The sequence below is a fragment of the Lotus japonicus genome, chromosome 1 (assembly GCF_012489685.1).
Source record: "Lotus japonicus ecotype B-129 chromosome 1, LjGifu_v1.2".
Lineage (NCBI taxonomy): Eukaryota > Viridiplantae > Streptophyta > Magnoliopsida > Fabales > Fabaceae > Lotus > Lotus japonicus.
In genome coordinates, this window is record NC_080041.1 from 124,240,035 (window position 1) to 124,260,325 (window position 20,291).

Sequence of the window (20,291 nt, forward strand, 5' to 3'; positions counted from 1 at the left end):
AGCTAACTAGACTCCTAACCCAAATGCATGTGTAACATCCTAACAATACTAGTTTGTACATCATAGAAGAAAGTTAATAAAAATATGATATGGTTTTCAAATTTTGAAAATAAAAAAAAGGTTATTTACAATTATTTGATTGATACCACTTCTAATCGTGGAAAACTGAGGAATTAAAAACCTAAATTTTTTATTTAGGGACTAAAATCAAAATGGACAAATATTTAGTGACCAAAAGGAAAAATGGATATTCATTATAAACCTTGAATCCAAACGCGTACTCAGAAAGGAGTAGCCGCGCTCGCTCCCTCGCTTTTCTCGTGTGCTTCTCTTCACTGCCGCTCTCAGAAATTGAACCGGGTAACCCTAACAATCCATCTTCCATGCACCAATTTCGCATTGATAACCAGGATCGTAGTGTCGTCTTCATCATCAATTGAACTGTTGTTGCATTTTCAAATAATTTGAGTGATGATTTGCTTTTGTAGTGAAATTGTAGTTTGTTCGTCTTCTATGGTTTTCGCCCTATCTCTTAATCCATTCATCTTGTTGTGTATTGTGTAGAAGATGGATACATCGAATCCTGCAGTCTTTGTCAATGCAGAACTGTTGCAGTTCCATGTTGGAAGAAGGGTTCGTGCAGTAATGCAGGTTGTGAGATCTGATGGTGCAGTTGTTATTGGAAAATCAACTGATGACAAGCAGCTTGTTGTGAAAGGATCACCACCACCTGCTCCTCTCACAACTTTTGTTGAAGTTATTGGTATTGTTGACAGTGATAAGTCCATTCGCGCCGAGATGTGGACCAATTTTGGTGATTCAATTGGTATCAATTTGGTTGTCATTACTCATTTTAGTTTTCCAATATGACTGAAACTTATGAAAGCTTTTATTTCCTTTGGTATTTTTTAATGAAATTCCTAAGTATATGTATGAAACTGTGGGTTCTGATGTTTTTTCCTCTGTTGGCAGATATGGTCAGCTACCAGAAGCTTTGTCAGCTTGCAAATGGTGAATTTAAGCACTTGTTCCTGTGAGTTATAACAAGCTTATCAGATGATACAAAGTTCAATCTACTCATATGGAAAACTAGAGGAGACATGGTCATTGTTTTAGCAACAATGTATGAACATTCATTTGTTTTGTTTTCTCTTTGGTAAATAACTTTTACTGATTATAATTGAAGTCTAGAGTGTTTTTGTTTTCTTTTGCCACGCATAATAGATCATATTCTGATTTTCGCAACACTTGTCTATCATCTTTAGTTTTTGAGTTAGGACCAGGATTGATCTCTTTCACAAGATATATTGAGAAATGGATTTGTTGGTTTATGTTAACATCCTTTGTCATGAATATACCATCCTTGTGCTGCAGTGATCAGCATTGCATATCAGACTCAGGCATCCCATGTTACACATGCAGCTTGTATGCGATTGTGAAATAGGTATGGTATAAAGCCAGCACTACCACCCTTGAATTGTTGAACAGGTTTTAAACCTACTACTGCATTATCCGAGAGTTCCCTTTAGACTGTTTGAGGTACTAGATATAGTTAACAGATTAATTAAATGAGTGTACCTGAACTCCAACCACCCCATCTTGTACCCAAAAACACACACCCATAAGAGAACACCAAACCCCATAGACCTAGCTGTCTGCACCCTTCTCCCTAACCTGCAATTGAAGCTCAACCCCGGTCAAGACCGCCAAGCCCTCTCCAATCTTCCATCGAGACAGCCTTCTAGCATTCACCACCCTTCCTTCTACCCAATATCCCACCACAAACAGCCTTCTCCCATTTCCAAATTGAGCCCAAGCCCCACTCCATGTTTCCTCAGTCAACAACTGAACCACCAAACCCCACAAAGCGCACCATTTCAACCTTGACCTGCCAACCATTAAGTCATCTTAACCCACCAAGACCTGCACAACCAAAACTAAATGAACCCCGCTCCGCTCTATCAACCATCGTGACCTTGCTCGGTCAAGCTGTACATTCTTTGACCCAAAAAAGGTTGTACCATTCTTGTAAGGTATCCACTAGAGATAGAAAGTTATTGATAGACTTAATAGCTCTAGACATGGTTGATTTTATGTGATCTTGGGTATTGATTGGTTTGCCTCTCATCATGTTACTTTTGATTGACATAACAAAGTATTGAGATTTGTAATACCTGGAGAGTCATCTTTCTCATTTTCTGGAGGGCAAAATTGGATACGGTATAATCTAATTTCAGCATTATGAGCTAGCGTTATTAAGGAAGTGTTGCCGGGGATACTTGTCCTTATCGGATGGCTTCAACAAAGCTTAAGGAGCTAAGATAGTAACTGCAGGATCTTCTTGATAAGGGTTGCATTCGGCCTAGAACATTTCTTAGATGAACATCGTTTTGTTTGTGAAGAAGGATAGAAGTAGAACAATGTGATAATGTGTTGACTATAGGGTGACAATAAAGAATAAGTATCATTTACCTCGTATAGATGAATTATTTGACTAGCTGCAACAAGCAATTGTTTTAAAAAAATTGACTTGTGATAAGGTAATATTGTAAATAAACCTTGACAGTACTTTCCCTTAACGGAAAAATAGCTAAAATTACTTTATAAACATATTTTTAAAGTTTGAAAGCACACTTCTTTTTACAGAAAAATGCCTACACAAAATGATACATGTTGCGATACATGCTACCACACTTATTTTTTTAAAAGAGAAAATATGTGTAACCAAACAGATTCCGGCAAGTGAAGGCAGAGCACCAAAAGTCGGTAGAGTAGTTGCAATAAGTGTTATTAAACTCAAACTGGTAAGGATACTGTATCAACAAGTGAGGGCACAACACCAAAAGCTAGTAGAGTTGTTGTGATCAGTGTTTAGCTTAATTATTTTATTTTTTGGTACCAATATTTTCAAAAATATTTCATTCATAAATAAATAACCAAATTGTTTTTCCAATGGAGAAAAAGAAGTAATTACACTCCTTTTTATTTTAATTCAATTATTGAGTGTATGTGTAAAGACGATACGAACATGTAACAAAGAAAAAAAAAAGACCATATGAACACATTAAACCCATAAAAATTTAATAAAGTAAGCTGTAGTTATTATTTTTGGTAAAATAGTGATTGATTATGTTGGCGTAGAAGGCCCGGCCCAAAGGTCCAAGGTAAAACCCCTCCCTCTGCACACCGCCGGGCAATCGTGAACTCGGCCACCATAAGCATAAGCCTCGGCTCGCACAGCACTAGCAGGATTAGGGGTTTAGGGTTTCGAATTCAATTTCGTTTTCTATCGCAATCAGGTACTTCCTATTTTCCTACTAATTCTGTAATTAATGCACAAATCTTAGAGCTTTTCCTTTTATCATCTTGTTCTTGTAATCTGGTAATATATAATCAAAATATAATGTTTAGTTACTTTACTGCTACTCCATGAGATTAGTTGAGCTGTTTTGCATAATAAATCGTTGAATGAGTGGAATTTCGTAGTCAATGCTGTGTATAGTTGAGTTTGATGTGAAGGGATTTATGTTTGTATCTAAGATGTGATTTTAGTAAAAAATATTGAAAGGTGAGTGAACTCAAAAGCAAACAGGAGATGCTTCTGCTCTAATGAAATTCGAACCAAGCTTGATTTTAGAAAAATATATTTAGATAACTTGATTTTATGTTAACTCATGTTTGCGGCTGTCTCGACCAACGTTTAATTCACTTTTATTTGGATAATTATTAAAATTTAAAATTTCTAAAAAAAAAACTTACTAGTTCGATTTGTTTTTGTACCATTGTTTTTGGATTGATTACGAGATCAGTTAGTGTCTTTGGATTAAATAGACCAGGCACCTAAGAGCACCTGTTAGGTGCCTAGTTCAAACAGTCGAACAGGAAAAACTAGGGTTTCATCAGGTCTTTCGTTTGACAAATGTTTCCAAACATGTGATCAGTCTGTAATAAAATCTAATTGCCTTGTGGTTCTCTGGTTCATGTTTTATTCTGTGACGTCGAAGTAGGGTGGACTTAACTCTAGGAGATAGTACTTTTTAATGTCTTTATTTGTCTCCCTATGATATGTGAAATGTTTTTTTAAATATATACATATATTGTTATCACAATGTAGTTCAGTTTCTTATTTCTTACTTTTCTTTCTTTCTCCCCCTTTTCTCTTTGTGCATTGTTCCCCGACAAATAGTTAAACAACAATTAAACTGTCCACTATTTCTTGGCAACTCTCGGAATTTTGAGAAATTCCGTAATTCGTTTCTTTGTATATTATTTTTTGGTCTTTGATTGGCCTGTTGAGAATCGTTATCCTCTTGATTTTTCGTTCGGAATTCTCTCTTGCCTGTCTTTGTTACTTTTGTTGCTATGTTATGATGATCCCTGGGTTTACCATTTAGAATCAATCACATTTGCTTCTCCTCCGTCCATACCTCATGGCTCGGTTTCAATCAAAATTCTTACTCTGCTATTCCGTCTGGCCTCTCATATTGTTTCCACCTTTCCATATTTGCAATCTCTCTTCTATGAATGCTTCTGGCTTCTGTGCTTCCTTCACAGTTGCCCTGCAAGCTTGCTTTTCTAGATGCATAAAATGCCTGGGACAAGACAAAGAGATGTAACAGCCCAAAATCCAGAGTCACCAGAGGGGAACAGTGAGCCTGAAAAACCCACAGATTCTGATGAGCAGGTAGACTTTGATGGGGACAATGATCAAGAGGAAGAAATTGAATATGAAGAAGTAGAGGAGGAAGAAGAAGTGGAAGATGAAGAAGTTGAAGAGGTGGAGGAGGAGGAGGAGGAGGAGGAAGAGGAAGAAGAAGTAGAGGAAGAGAGTAAGCCCTCAGATGGCGAGGAAGAGATGAGAGTAGATCATACTAATGATGAGGTTGAGAAAAAGAAACATGCTGAGCTACTTGCACTTCCACCTCATGGTTCAGAGGTCTACATTGGGGGTATTGCTAACAATGTTTCTGAAGAAGATTTGAGAGTCTTTTGTCAATCTGTTGGAGAAGTGTCAGAGGTATGATACATGAAATTCTTCTATCCTTCTTTTCTCCTTGCATGACTCTCTAGACTAATTAAATTTGTACAGGTAAGAATTATGAAGGCGAAAGAATCCGGTGAAGGAAAAGGTTATGCTTTTGTGGCCTTCAAGACAAAGGAATTGGCCTCCCAGGCTATTGAGGAACTGAACAACTCTGAATTTAAGGTATTTTGGTGCACTTGTTTGTTGTCATTTTCTGTAATTTCTGGTGGTTATCTTGTTCATGATTATCAAGTTATGGATCTTAAATATTCCATCCTATCTCTTTGGCTGGCCTCTCTAGACTGTAGAATTATTATCTCATTTATCTGAATTAAGTCTCTACTTTCTGAGTTTCTAGGGGAAAAAAATAAAGTGCTCATCATCCCAAGCTAAGCATAGGTTGTTCATTGGTAATATTCCTAAAAAATGGACTGTAGAAGATATGAAGAAGGTTGTTGCAGATGTTGGCCCTGGAGTCATTTCTATTGAACTGCTGAAGGTATGATAACATGTTTTGCATTATGTTTCAGTTTTTGATTTTTTATGTGTTATTTAATGCCTTTTTCTTTTTTCTTATTGTTATTAAAACTGTTAAGTTAATTTTTTCCTTGACCTAGCGAATGGTTTCATTGTTATAGGATCTACAGAGTTCTGGCCGTAATCGGGGCTTTGCTTTTATTGAGTATTACAACCATGCTTGTGCAGAATATTCGAGGCAGAAGATGTCAAACTCAAATTTTAAACTTGAAAATAATGCTCCAACAGTGAGCTGGGCTGACCCACGTAATTCTGAATCATCTGCAGTCTCCCAGGTGATCTATTATATTCTTTATGTTTTTAAATTTAAATTTCTGTGTAACTTACCTTAAAATTTTGATTTTTTTTGTTAACTTAAGGTTGTTATATCTGACTTAAATCTTACTGATATATCAACCCATATCATAGTTGTCAATAGGCTTGTATGTCTATACTTTGGGCGAAATTGCCTTTGCATGCTTATCATATGCTGCTCACACGTAAAAGGTTTTTAACTGTCGGTGCACATAATTGGAAACTTAGGGATGTTCTTGCACATTATGAAAGTTGCAAGTCTTAAGTGCTTGTTAGAAATATAGTATAAAACCGTTCATTTATCCTTTACCCAATAGCTTAAGCTTTTGGGATAATTGGTTCTTTACATGGTATCGGAGCCTCTATAACTAAGTGAACTAGAGTTTGATCCTTGCCGCCCCAGTTCCTCAAATAAAAGGTTGGATTTCAGCACATGGTAGGTTGGTCAGTGCATTGTCCTTGCTTCAAGCCTAAGTGGGCTCTTGCATGAGGGGGCGTGTTAAAAATATAATATAAAACCATTCATGTGTCCTTTACCCATTGGTTCTTGACAGTGCTCATAGAGCAAAGTTGGAGAGGGGAGGGGGGCGGGGGAGGGAGGAGAGGGAGGGTTTATGTTTTACCCAGAGGAAAACTGTATCTAACTTCCTAAAACATCTCTATAGAAAATCCAGTCTGGCTACACCTGTGGTTTGTAAATAGAGAACGTAAGAGTTGAAATATTTGGTAATATTATTGATATGAAAAACTGTACAGGGATTCCTCTTCTTATAGAGGGAATTACATAATGTGATTGATCAAAGTCAAAGAAGGAAATCCTTGACTAAAGAGAGAATTAGGGAGAATGAATGAAAATAAGAAACTACCTAAAATAAACTAAGTACAAACAGGAAACAACATAATTATATACAAACAAAAATATAACTGCTAATTAAGAGCATTAAATGCTCTATTTCACAGTCTGTTGACACTCCCCCTCAAGCTGGCCTAAAGATATCCTCCATAGACAGCTTGCTAGTGATGTTGTCAAAGGATTTCTTGGGTAATCCTTTGGTTAGGATGTCTGCCGATTGCTCTGCAGTGGGAACATATGTAATACAAATCTGCCCACTTTCTATCTTCTCTCTGATGAAGTGTTTATCAACTTCGACATGCTTGGTCCTATCATGTAGGACCGGGTTGTGTGCAATAGATATTGCAGACTTGTTGTCACAATAAAGCTTTATTGGAGGAGAATTGAAAACCTTTAATTCCTGTAGAAGCTTTTCCACCCATAATGCCTCACAAATTCCATGAGCAACTGCTCTAAATTCAGCTTCTGCACTACTCCTTGCTACAACGGTTTGTTTTTTACTTCTCCAACTAACCAAGTTTCCTCCAACAAAGGTGCAATAGCCTGATGTTGATCTTCGGTCTGTCACACTCCCTGCCCAGTCTGCATCAGTGTAGGCTTCTACCTGAAGGTGCCCACGGTTTTTATAAAGAAGCCCCTTCCCAGGTGATCCCTTCAAGTATCTTAAGATTCTAAAAACTGCCTCCAAGTGTTCATGACCTGGTGCATGCATAAACTGGCTTACCATGCTTACAGCAAAGGCAATGTCTGGACGGGTGTGAGATAAGTATATTAGCCTTCCCACTAGTCGCTGATACCTTCCTTTGTCCACCATATTTTCTGTTTCAGCTGGTTGCAGCTTTAAGTTGGGCTCCATGGGTGTTTCTACAGCTTTGCATCCAAGTAATCCTGTTTCTTTTAAAAGATCCAGAATATACTTTCGCTGGTTCATAAAGATACCTTCCTTTGATCTTGCAAACTCAATTCCAAGGAAGTATTTCAATGGGCCAAGTTCCTTGATTTCAAAAACTTTAGCAAGTTTCTCCCTCAGATTTTTGAGTTCCAAGCTATCATCACTGTCAGAATAATATCATCAACATATACAATCAAGATAGCAACCTTATTATCTGCTGAATGTTTATAGAACAATGTGTGATCAGCTTGGCTTTGGATATATCCAAGCCCTTTTACCACTGTTCCAAACCTCTCAAACCATGCTCTTGGAGATTGCTTCAGCCCATATAATGACTTCTTTAGTCTACACACCTTATTTCTTCCAAGTTCTTCTTCAAATCCGGGGGGAAGACTCATAAACACTTCTTCCTCTAACTCCCCATTCAGGAAAGCATTCTTTACATCCAATTGATGTAAAGGCCAGTTGTAACTTGCAGCAAGGGATATAAGAATCCGAACAGAGTTAAGTTTAGCAACTGGAGCAAACGTCTCTTGATAGTCTACTCCATAAGTTTGAGTGAACCCTTTTGCCACCAATCTCGCCTTGTACCTCTCTACACTTCCATCGGCCTTGCACTTAATGGTAAATACCCACTTACAACCCACCTGTTTTTTGTCACGTGGCAGGTCTGTTATTTCCCAAGTTTCATTCTTTTTCAGTGCACTCAACTCTTCTAAGACTGCTAAATTCCAATTGGGATCATCTAGTGCTTCCTCAATGTTTCTAGGCACAAACAGATCTGTTATTTTAGAGGTAAAAGCTTTGTGATTCGGTGAAAGATTTTGGTAGGAAACATATTGGGAAATGGGATGGTTTGTGCTAGATTTTTCTGATTTTTGGGTGCAGGTTCTGGTTCCTTTTCTAATAGCTATGGGTAATTCAATAGTAGAAGTGAAAATGTCAGTGTTACCTCGAATTTCTTGTGGTATTCTTACTTGGCCTTCTTCCGGGATTTCTGGTTGGCTTGGTGCAGAGATGATGGATTGGTCTTTGGTCCTTTTAGGATACTTCCGAGTATAAACATGGAACTCCTTTTTTGACTGTGGTATTTCTTTCTCTGTTTGGGCTCCACCTAAGTCTGGCATAAGATTTTCTTTAGAAATTTCAGAACTTGTTTCCACATGTTCTTCCTTGTTGCATTCATTAATAAAATTTGTATTCTCTGTGTCTACAATAGGAATGGGCAGCGGTTCATGCAACAAATTGTCTTCACTCACATTATTATTCTCCCCCTGAAGGGAATTTTTTTGAAAAAAAGGTTGATGTTCAAGAAAGGTAACATCCATGCTAACACAAAGCTTCTTTGTGATAGGATTAAAGACTCTATATCCTTTTTGGTTTGGAGAATAACCAACAAAAATGCATTTTTCTGCCCTTGGGTCTAGTTTGGACCGAGATGTGGAAGGTTTATGCATAAAAACTGTACAACCAAACACCTTTAAAGGCATATCAGTATGTAATCGACATGCTGGAAAAATGGTTTTGAAATTTTCCAAAGGTGTGCGATAATTCAACACACGAGTGGGCATTCTATTTATAAGATAGGCTGCTGTTAGGACAGCATCTCCCCACAAATACTTTGGAACATTAATCTCAAACATAATGGCACGAGCTACTTCAAGGAGATGTTTATTTTTTCTTTCAGCGGTGCCATTTTGTTGAGGAGTATTTGGACATGTCGATTGATGCTGAATGCCTTTATTTTTCAGAAACTCATTGAGATTTTGATTGAAGTACTCAGTTCCATTATCACTCCTCAAAATGGAGATCTTTGTATCAAATTGAGTTTCTACCATTTGTGAAAAACTTTTAAATATATTAGGAACTTCAGATTTTTCATGCATAAGGTAGACCCAACACAACCGGGTGTGATCATCTATGAAGGTTACAAACCACCTTTTTCCAAATTGAGTTGTAATTTTTGAAGGCCCCCAAACATCACTATGGATTAAGTAAAAAGGTCTAGATGCATGATAAGGTTGAGAATAATAAGGAGCTCTTTGATTTTTTGCAAGAACACAACTTTCACATTCAAGAGAAGAACAATTAACATTTTTGAATAAATCTGGAAACAAATGCCTAAGATATTGAAAATTCGGGTGCCCTAGTCTGTTATGCCAGAGCATTATTTGGTCCCTAACAGAGGTGCAACTCATACCACAAAGACCCTGAGCTGCTTTATTTCTGAAAGTATCCTCAAAGTAGTAAAGTCCATCCTTCATCTTAGCACTGCCAATCATCTTCCCCGAAATCCGGTCCTGAAAAACACAATGAGTGTCAAAGAATGTCACACTGCAATTGGAATCTTTGCAGATTTTGCTAATAGAAAGAAGGTTGCAAGATAGTTTGGGCACATGTAAAACTTTTCCTAAGTCAATGTTATTGGATAAGGTAATCTTCCCCTTCCCTGCAATTGCGGAAAAAGAACCATCTGCAATTCTAATTTTTCCATTTCCAGAACAAGGAGAATAGGTTTTAAATAAAGGAGAAAGGCTAGTCATATGATCTGAAGCACCTGAATCAATGATCCATGGTGCATGAATATTTGAGGTGCAATTAAGGGAGCTAGGGGTAGAAAAATTACCTGTTTGTGCCACAGACCCACTAGGAGTACCAGATAAAAAATTAGAATTTAACAACCTTATGAGTTCCTCAACTTGTTCCTTTTTCAAGGAAGTCTTTTCTGCCTCATGAGCTGTAGGGAAAGATTTTTGATTTTTAGGACCTGACTTGCCACCCTTTAGATGTGCTGGCCTCCCAATAATTTTCCAGCAACTTTCCCGAGTATGACCGGGTCTGTTGCAGTGATCACACCAGCGGTTTGAGAAGTTCTTCTGGTTAGTAGAAGTCTTAAGGGCAGCAGTTTCTACAGCAAGAGCATTGGTCTCAGAAGGAGGTGCATCCGTTTTGGTCTTTCCCATCATCACACTTCTGCGAGTTTCCTCTCTTCTAACTTCAGCAAAGACCTCACCCAATGAAGGTAAGGTTGCTCTCCCAATGATTCTGCCACGAACTTCATCTAGCTCTTCATTCAGACCAGCAAGAAACTGAAATATTCTACCTTCTTCCACGGTTTGTCGATGGTGTTTGGCATCCTCTGCAGAGTTCCACTTGTAAGTGTTGAAGAGATCTAGATCCTGCCAAACTCGCTTCAAAGAGTGGAAGTATTTTGTCACGTTATTACCTCCCTGCCGAATTTCTCTGACTTTCAAGGTGAGTTCATAGATCTGAGATTTGTTCTCAAGATCTGAATACATTTCCGTGACACTATCCCATAGCTCTTTGGCTGTGGAATAACACATGTAATTGCTGCTAATGTCCTCCTCCATGGAGTTTACCAGCCATGTCATCACCATGGAGTTTTCAGCGTCCCAAACAGCATATTGTGGATCAGCAATATCTGGCATGGGTTTCTCACCAGTGAGATACCCAAGTTTTCCTCTGCCACGAATATACAACTGGACAGATTGGGACCACCGGAAATAGTTCGACCCATTGAGTCGAAAAGTGGTGATTTGGACAGAATGAGATTCACCGAACAGGACTCGCTGCTCCTGCCTTGGAGGCACAGAATGAGATTCGCCGAACAGGACTCGCTGCTCCTGCCTTGGAGGCTGCGAGACTTTGGGAACCACAATCTCCTCCGTATTCTGATCATCGCTGGCTGAGGAACTGTCAGCCATGGATGCAAATCAGATGAATGAGGCCTAACTTAACCCAAAAGCTAGCTCAAGAGTTGAGGTTTGCACTACCCTTATAAAGCTTATCTTGGCTCTATCTCTAGCCAATGTGGGACTTCTAACACATCCCATGGGATTAACAACGGGTGGCCCAATAATGGGAGGTCTCCACAACAAATGGATCTAGGATAGGCTCTGATACCAAGTTGAAATATTTGGTAATATTATTGATATGAAAAACTGTACAGGGATTCCTCTTCTTATAGAGGGAATTACATAATGTGATTGATCAAAGTCAAAGAAGGAAATCCTTGACTAAAGAGAGAATTAGGGAGAATGAATGAAAATAAGAAACTACCTAAAATAAACTAAGTACAAACAGGAAACAACATAATTATATACAAACAAAAATATAACTGCTAATTAAGAGCATTAAATGCTCTATTTCACAGTCTGTTGACAGTAAGTCTTGTCCCTCTCATGCCTCACTTCTATATCCATAACAACCTAACAGGATTATAAGTACTCAGTTGCAGAGTTACTCTATATTATCCTTCACAACCTAGTTATTATGGGTCTAGGTCGGCTCGAATTAAATTGCAAGGTTCAATTATTTTCTTTGGCTTGGGTTACCCAACTGCTTGGTGCTCTATCTATTATTTGAGGTGTCCTCTTCCTGGCTCTGGAAATTTGTGTTTACAATTCATTTATCCTCTTTCTGTTGCCAGCACATGTGTTTGCTCTCTGCATATTTTGAAGAAGGGGATCTTTGGTTATTGTATTTTATTTTACAGTGTCTATTTGCAACTGTTATTAGTCACATGAACCATTGACTTTTTGGATTTTTAGCATGTATGCCTTGAATTGAATTATTCATATTAAGTTTTATTACTTAGACCTGGTGCTTGGTATAGGTAAAAGCAGTGTATGTAAAAAACCTTCCAGAAAACATTACTCAAGATAGTCTTAAGAAGCTGTTTGAACATCATGGAAAGATCACAAAAGTGGTTCTCCCTCCTGCTAAAGCTGGACAAGAAAAGAGCAGATTTGGTTTTGTGCATTTTTCTGATAGGTCAAGTGCCATGAAGGCATTGAAGAATACAGAGAAATATGAAATTGATGGTATTTTATTTTTCCGCAACTTTGTTTAAAGACAGTGAACTGTTACATATGATAAGCATTGAGTACTTTGGAATGGACAGGCAAAAATTTGGAATGTTCACTTGCTAAGCCGCAGGCTGACCAAAGGTCGTCCGGCACATCAAATTCACAGAAGCCAGTCGTACTTCCCACTTATCCACATCGTCTTGGTTATGGTATGGTTGGAGGTGCATATGGTGGCATCGGTGCAGGATACGGTGCTGCTGGCTTTGCACAAGTTAGTTGCTCTTTGCCCTGCTTGAGTCTTATTTGTTTTTCTTGTTGCATTGTGTTAGGTACCAGAAAATATGAAGGAAACTGGAACTGAAATTGTATTGATTATACTGAATTTCTGGTATGAAACCCAGAAATTGTGTTAGAGAATACAAGAAACAGAGGAAAATAAACAGAGCAATTCGAGAGTGCTCTTCTCTCCCAATCCTAAGCCCAAAAACAAGCCTACCTCATTCTCTCACCATAACTAACATATATTCCTCTCACTCCCTAGTGGTCCCCCCCCTAGCTGTACTACTCATCAATACTAATAATAACACCTCATCAGGTGGTTATTTAGGAATCCTAACATTCTAGAAGGCCTTGTCATTTGACAGAATGCCAGTGGACTTGGGCTTCCTATTGTAGACTTTGCCAAACCTGGGCCTGGCCATAGCAGGTGCAACATCTCTCCCCCCTTGAAGATTCACCTTGTCCTCAAGGTGATGGTCTGGAAATTGTGCTATCAATCTGTCCAATTCTTCCCAGGAATCTTCAAAAGCTGGCAGATTCTTCCATCTCACTAGAACTTCTGTGGTTCCAAGGTCATTCTGTCTGGCATCCAAGATGGTTTCAGGTTCTACTTGAAGCTCCCACCCTTCATTTAGATATTTGGGCAATGGTTGGCTGACGATCCCCTCCTTCACTACTTTTTTGAGCAAAGAAATGTGGAATACTGGATGAACTTGGCTGTCCTCTGGTAATTGAAGCTTGTAAGCAGCAGCATTGATCTTCTCTATTATAGGATAAGGACCATAGTATCTAGGGCTCAACTTTTGATTCTTCCTCCTGGCCAAACTCTTGAGTTTGTAGGGTTGAATCTTGAGATACACAAGATCCCCTACCTCAAATTGAATGTCTCTTCTATGTTTATTTGCTTGCTGTCTCATTCTGTTTTGAGCCTTCTCTAAATTTTCCTTGAGTTCATCTAGCATAAGGTTCCTTTCAGCAGTAAGCTTCTCCACTTCCTCTACTGAAGTGACAGAATCAGTTCCCCTGATGATAGCAGGAGGGTCTCTCCCATATAAGGCCTTGAAGGGAGTGGTTTTGATGGCAGAATGATAGTTGGTATTATACCAAAATTCTGCCCAAGACAACCATCTTGGCCATTGCTTAGGTCTTGTTCCTGTCACACACCTGAGATAGGTTTCAACACACCTATTTACTATCCGGTCTGCCCATCTGTTTGAGGATCGTAGGCAGAGCTAAATTTCAGTTTGGTTCCAGCCAATCTAAAGAGTTCAGTCCAGAAAGTGCTAAGAAAAACTCTGTCTCTGTCAGAAACTATGGTATTGGGAAACCCATGTAGCTTTACTACCTCCTTTATGAATATTTCAGCCACTTACTTAGCATTATAGGGGTGTGAGAGAGCTATGAAATGGGCATATTTGGTGAACCTGTCAACCACCACAAAGATGGTGTCCTTCCCCATTGCCTTAGGAAGGCCCCCTATGAAATCCATAGAAATATCAGACCACACTTGTGATGGTATAGGAAGAGGTAGTAACAAACCTGCTGGATTCAATGCTTCATATTTGTTTCTCTGGCAAACCTCACAATCTTGCACAAATTTCTGAATGTCCATCTTCATCCCTTCCCAGTAAAATAGAGCTGAGATTCTCTTATAAGTTCTAAAGACCCCTGCATGGCCTCCAAGAGCAGACTCATGGTATTCTTTGAGTATGGTGAGAACCTTGCTGGACTCCTTTGGTAACACTATTCTGTCCTTATAAAATAGTCTTCCCTTCCTTAATTGATACCCTGCTAGAGATTGCCCTTGTGTCAATAGCTCTTGCATGATTTTTTTACATTTTTCATCAGCCAATAACTCTTCTTCTAAGTCATTCCAGCCTTCACACTGAATAGATGAGATGGCAGAAAATTGCATTTTTCTGGACAAGGCATCTGCTGCTTTGTTCTCTACTCCAGGTTTGTACCTGATTTCAAAATCATAACCCATCAATTTGGAAACCCATTTTTGCTGATCTTCACCCATCAATCTCTGGTCAGCTAAGAACTTTAAGCTCTTTTGATCTGTGTGGATTAGGAACTTGCTACCAAGTAAATAATGCCTCCATTTCTGGATTGCGAAAACCACAGCCATTAATTCTCTTTCATATACTGATTTTTCCTGAGCTCTGTCAGATAAAGTCTTGCTCATGAATGCAATTGGTCTCCCTTCTTGCATCAAAACAGCTCCAAGCCCCTTTCCTGATGCATCAGTCTCAAGCACAAATTCCTTGCTGAAATCTGGTGCTGCCAACACAGGAACAGTAGTCATTACCTCCTTTAATTTGGCAAAAGCTAGACTGGCTTCCTCATTCCATTCAAAGTTGTTTTTCTTGAGGAGATGGTTTAGAGGTTGAGCTAACTTGCTGTAATTCCTCACAAACCTTCTATAATACCCTGTCAAACCCAAGAAACCCCTTAACCCTTTCACTTCTTTGGGTTGAGGCCAATTCAGCATGTCATTGATTTTAGAGGGATCAGCAGCTACTCCTTGCTTGGAGATTACATGGCCTAAATAGACCAATTCTGGTTGGCCAAATGAACATTTCTTTTTATTAGCTACTAAGTGATTTTCCTGCAAGCTTTGGAGCACCAACCTCAAATGTTCCATGTGCAATTCTAAACTCTTGCTATAGATTAGTATATCATAAAAAAAAACCAAAACAAACTTCCTTAAATGAGGTTTCAAAACCTGATTCATGAGGGCCTGAAAGGTTGAAGGAGCATTAGATAACCCAAAAGGCATTACTAGATATTCATAATGTCCTTCATGAGTTCTAAAAGCTGTTTTATGAATATCCTCCTCTTTCATCCTTATTTGATGATAACCAGATTTTAAGTCCAATTTAGAAAAGATAACAGCAGAACCTATCTCATCTAATAATTCATCGATTATAGGTATAGGGAACTTATCTGGTATAGTAACCTTGTTCAAGGCTCTATAGTCAACACAGAAACGCCACCCTCCATCTTTTTTCTTCACTAGAATTGCAGGGCTACTGAATGGACTAATGCTGGGCCTTATAATCCCATTCTTGAGCATGTCCTGCACTTGAGTTTCTATCTCATTTTTCTGGTAGAATGGATACCTATAGGGCCTTATGTTTGGTGCTGCTGCTCCTTGCTGCAGTATAATAGCATGATCAGTAGGCCTCTTAGGAGGCAGCCCATGAGGTTCTTGAAACACCACAGGGAATTTTTCAATAACGGTTCTCAATTCAGCAGGGACCTCAGCTACTGCTATGTTGATACCTTCTACAAACTCATGAGAAAGGCAGGTCTTTGTTCTTCCTTGTGCTCTTTATGTTTTTGCAAGCTTCCTGAATTTTATTACCCTGCGGTTCTCCATGTAACACAAACTGCTTGCCCTGAAGGTGCCACTTAATAATAAGTTCTTTGAAGTTGGCCTCAATGTCCCCAAGGCTGGCTAACCAATCCATTCCCAGGACTAAATCAGTGCCCCCAAGCCCAAGGATAAAGAAATGTTGAGTGATAGGGATTCCTTGCACTACCAGTGACAAATTCTTGCACACTCCTGAATTTCTCTCTCTGGCCCCATTTCCAACTTCCACCACATATTCAGTGGTTGCTACAACAGCCAAGTCTAGTTCATTCACAATATTTTGGGAGATAAAATTGCTGGTTGCTCCACAATCTACCAGAATCCAGATTTCCCTTGTTCCAAGTCTTCCTCTAACTTTGAAAGACCTGTTAGATGTTAAGCCCTCTTTACTATTAAGAGACAATTGCAGTATTTTGCCCTCCAAAACAAACTCACCATCTTCAGCTTCTTCAAATATGTCTTCCTCTTCTTCCTCTTCATCTCCCTCAATGAGAATGAATTGGAAATGTTTCTTAGCACACACATGTTCTCTTCCCCACTTCTCACCACATTTAAAACACAATCCTCTTTTACTTCTCTCTTGCAACTCATTTTGAGAGAGTCTTTGTCCCCCTTGCCACTTCTTCTCAGGGTTCTTAGTTTCATTCCCTCCATCGTCCTGGGTCTCTTTTGGTTTGGTTTCCTGTCCAGTATTGTTCTTCCCCTGATGACTGGAATTATAACTTATGTGCTTTCCCCCATAACTTGAAGATTTGCTTCCAAACCCACCCTTATCCTTCCACACACGCTTGTCCTCATCCTTTCCTTTTTCTCCTCTGAGAGCAGAATTTTTTTCCTCAATCAACAAGGCCCTATCCATCAATCCTGCCAGATCAGCAGCAGGGTACAATTTCATTTCAGCTTTGATTTCCTCCTGCAATCCATTAAGGAACACTCCTTTCAGGATCTCCCTATCAGCACCTCTCATGGGTGCTGCTGCCTCTTCAAAGCTTTCCCTGTAGGCCATGACACTCCCTTTTTGCTTAATGCTAAGCAAAGGGCCAAAAGGGTTCTGAACCAAGGTGGGTTGAAATCTCCTTATCAAGGCTTGCTTGAAAGGTTCCCAGGTTCTCTCCACAGCTTGCTCTTCCCACCATTGAAACCATCCCAGTGCTTTCCCTTCCATGGCAATCATCACCATCTCCAACCTCTCCTCCTCCCCTACACGACTGAGTTGGAAGAACCGTTCAACACGATTAATCCACCCATAAGCATCGCTTCCATCAAACATGGGGATGTCGACCCTTCTTCCAGTCACAGCACGCAAATGGACGCGATGGGGGTGATCGAATCGCTCCCTGCTGTGGTCTGAGGTACGCGACCCGGTTCGTGACCCGGTTCGCGACCCGGAGTGCGAAGACGAAGCGTCGCGATCTCGCTCTCTGTCTCGCGATGGTCTCCGGTTTCTGGGTGTGTTCGATCTTCCTCGCGTGCGCCTCCGTTCCCGATTCATGATGAGTCGCCGGAGCTCCTCAAATTGCTCCGTGGCCATCTCCTTCATCGTGGTAACAGATCGCTCAAGGTCATCAACTCTGGACTCCATTGCAGCTCGCGTAACCACCATAAAAGCTCCCTCAGGATCGGGAGCTCTGATACCAATGTTAGGTACCAGAAAATATGAAGGAAACTGGAACTGAAATTGTATTGATTATACTGAATTTCTGGTATGAAACCCAGAAATTGTGTTAGAGAATACAAGAAACAGAGGAAAATAAACAGAGCAATTCGAGAGTGCTCTTCTCTCCCAATCCTAAGCCCAAAAACAAGCCTACCTCATTCTCTCACCATAACTAACATATATTCCTCTCACTCCCTAGTGGTCCCCCCCTAGCTGTACTACTCATCAATACTAATAATAACACCTCATCAGGTGGTTATTTAGGAATCCTAACATTCTAGAAGGCCTTGTCATTTGACAGAATGCCAGTGGACTTGGGCTTCCTATTGTAGACTTTGCCAAACCTGGGCCTGGCCATAGCAGGTGCAACACATTGTCAATAAAATATGCTTCACCACACTGCGGCAACTATGTCTGACCATTGAGAGGAGGCGTGAGAAATTTGTTGCACTTCATTAACGGCAAAGCATGAATTTTTTTAATCAAGTTCAATGGTTTATGCTTTGAATTATCCCAATCCTTCTCGATTCCACTGGCATAAATCCCAGCTTTTAGTTAATTGTTTCTTGAATTGAGTTGTTCACGGGCTTATTAACATTAATTTCAGTTAGTTGATTTAGTATCTCTTGACTAGCTGGCATATATACTTATATAATCATATTAGTAATAAATATAGTGAATCACCACAGTTTGATGATTCGTATGATAATATATGATGTGAACACTTAATGCATGGAATTTTTTAACTGTTGTACTGATTGAACAAATATATTTGTTCTCACAAGCTAGCAAGAGTTGCACTTGGTGAAATGAGCTTTGCTCTTAAGTAATACAGTACTTTTATATTTCTATATGGCTCTTACTAATATAGAGGTTTTTAAATGTGTAGCCACTTATGTATGGTATGGGAGCAAACCCTGCTGGCATGCCAATGATGCCAATGCTTCTACCAGATGGAAGAATTGGATATGTAGTGTAAGTGTCATATTGATTTTCCTAGTTTCTGAAGTTCAACCTATCATCTTTACTCATGCATGGTAGGATGTGTTAGCTTCTTCCATTAGGCTAATTATTGGTTCCATCCATAGTTGAGTTTCTTTATGCCTTCTTTTTTGGGGGACTACAGGCAACAGCCAGGTTTGCAACAGCCAAGTTTGCAACAGCATGCTCCTTCACCAGTATCCCGACATGGCAGGAGGAGTGGTGGTGGTAGCTCAAGTGGTGGGAAGCGCGGCAATGACAATAACCGTGGGCATCGCCGATATAATCCCTACTAAAGTAATTGCCTTCATGTGTGCTTCATGGCGCTGGGAAATCAAGGTTTGTTCCAACTGGTTACTCCTCTAATGTACAAGCTAATCGGTGTTCGTAAGGATAAAAAAAGTAATTTATAGTAGAAATCCAGGGAAATTTATGTTACTTTTATTATTTTCTTACATTTTTCTCACCTTGATTGAAAACAAATTAATGAAATGAGGTTCTTTAGTTCTTATGTGTAATTTTATGTGTATCAGCGATTGCACCTAAGGCTTTAAAGTCCCCATGACACACAAGGCACGAAGCTCAGCCAGATAAGATGAATAGGTGGTATTGTGCATTAAGTTATGATTCTTGTAAGATTATTACATCTACTTTAATTTAAGGCTAATATTCAATTTAGTGTCTCCGTGAACTTTTCATTTAATTTTGTATATTAATCTTGTCCTTGAGATTTTCATCCTCATTCTGAAAGATGCCAAATTGAAGGACATACGTTATATGTTAGAAGGTTGATGAAAAATTATGAATTTAGCGGTTGATATATATTTTTACCCGTGCTTTCAAATCGGTTTTAAGCACAGGGAAGATGTCAACAAAAACATAAAATTAATTAAAGATATAACTTTCATAAAATAAAAATGTATATCAATATCAAAATTAGTCATTTTAACCGTACGTCAAGATAAACAAATATTTGTTAACATGTTATTTCGACTGTGTACATATCCATGTGCAGTACCATCTTGTTAAGATACATGCAAAACAATGGGTTCAAATAATGAAATTTTAAATTATAATATATAGGAGTATCATTTTGTAATCGTCATATATACCCAAAGTCATTATTCTTAAGAAAATTGCAAGAATTGTAAGCTTCAATCATCGCATAACGAACATTATTATTGAACACATTTTATGGTCTCCCATGTTACGTATTATGCCTACTTAATGGGTCACTTCTTAGTTATCATTATTAAAAATGAAACATTATGTTCGACAAGCCATCATACAGCAGCAATTAAAAAATAAATAAAAGAAGCAAATAAGTATTAATAAAATTTTGAAAAGGTATTGAGTTTGAAAGTATTTTCCTTTTTTTTTTTTGGTGCATCGGAAAACTGAAAGTATTTTCCTAATCTAACTATGACAATTGAGATTTATTTCACTTATACCCATATTCTCCAATAGTTAGAGATATGAGCCGAAGTGCTTAGAGCATCTCCAATGCAAGGTTCTTAGTTCTTATTTTGGAGTTAAGAACTAAGAACTAAGAACTTTACCATTGAAG

The 20,291-nt window shown here is 38.9% G+C and overlaps 2 protein-coding genes across 3 annotated transcripts; both read left to right on the forward strand.

Annotated features, from left to right (window-relative positions):
- Window positions 1–276: 276 nt before the first annotated feature.
- On the forward strand, window positions 277–1,245 carry LOC130730195 (replication protein A 14 kDa subunit B). The gene is made up of 3 exons (XM_057582140.1): window positions 277–360; window positions 565–826; window positions 973–1,245. The coding sequence occupies exons 2-3, from the start codon at window positions 568–570 to the stop codon at window positions 1,035–1,037; spliced, it is 324 nt and encodes a 107-aa protein (XP_057438123.1). The 5' UTR covers window positions 277–360; window positions 565–567; the 3' UTR covers window positions 1,038–1,245.
- Window positions 1,246–3,134: 1,889 nt separating this feature from the next.
- Window positions 3,135–19,523, forward strand: LOC130730196 (heterogeneous nuclear ribonucleoprotein Q-like). 2 transcript variants are annotated; one of them, XM_057582142.1, is made up of 10 exons: window positions 3,135–3,299; window positions 4,187–5,017; window positions 5,090–5,206; window positions 5,382–5,522; window positions 5,662–5,835; window positions 12,236–12,443; window positions 12,524–12,699; window positions 18,633–18,718; window positions 18,870–19,063; window positions 19,258–19,523. In XM_057582142.1, exons 2-9 carry the CDS (start codon window positions 4,580–4,582, stop codon window positions 19,018–19,020), a joined length of 1,491 nt encoding a protein of 496 aa, XP_057438125.1. In that variant the 5' UTR covers window positions 3,135–3,299; window positions 4,187–4,579; the 3' UTR covers window positions 19,021–19,063; window positions 19,258–19,523. The 2 variants fall into 2 exon arrangements, with proteins under 2 accessions (XP_057438125.1, XP_057438124.1); XM_057582141.1 differs by having other exon boundaries at window positions 4,555–5,017.
- The last annotated feature ends 768 nt before the right edge of the window (window positions 19,524–20,291 follow it).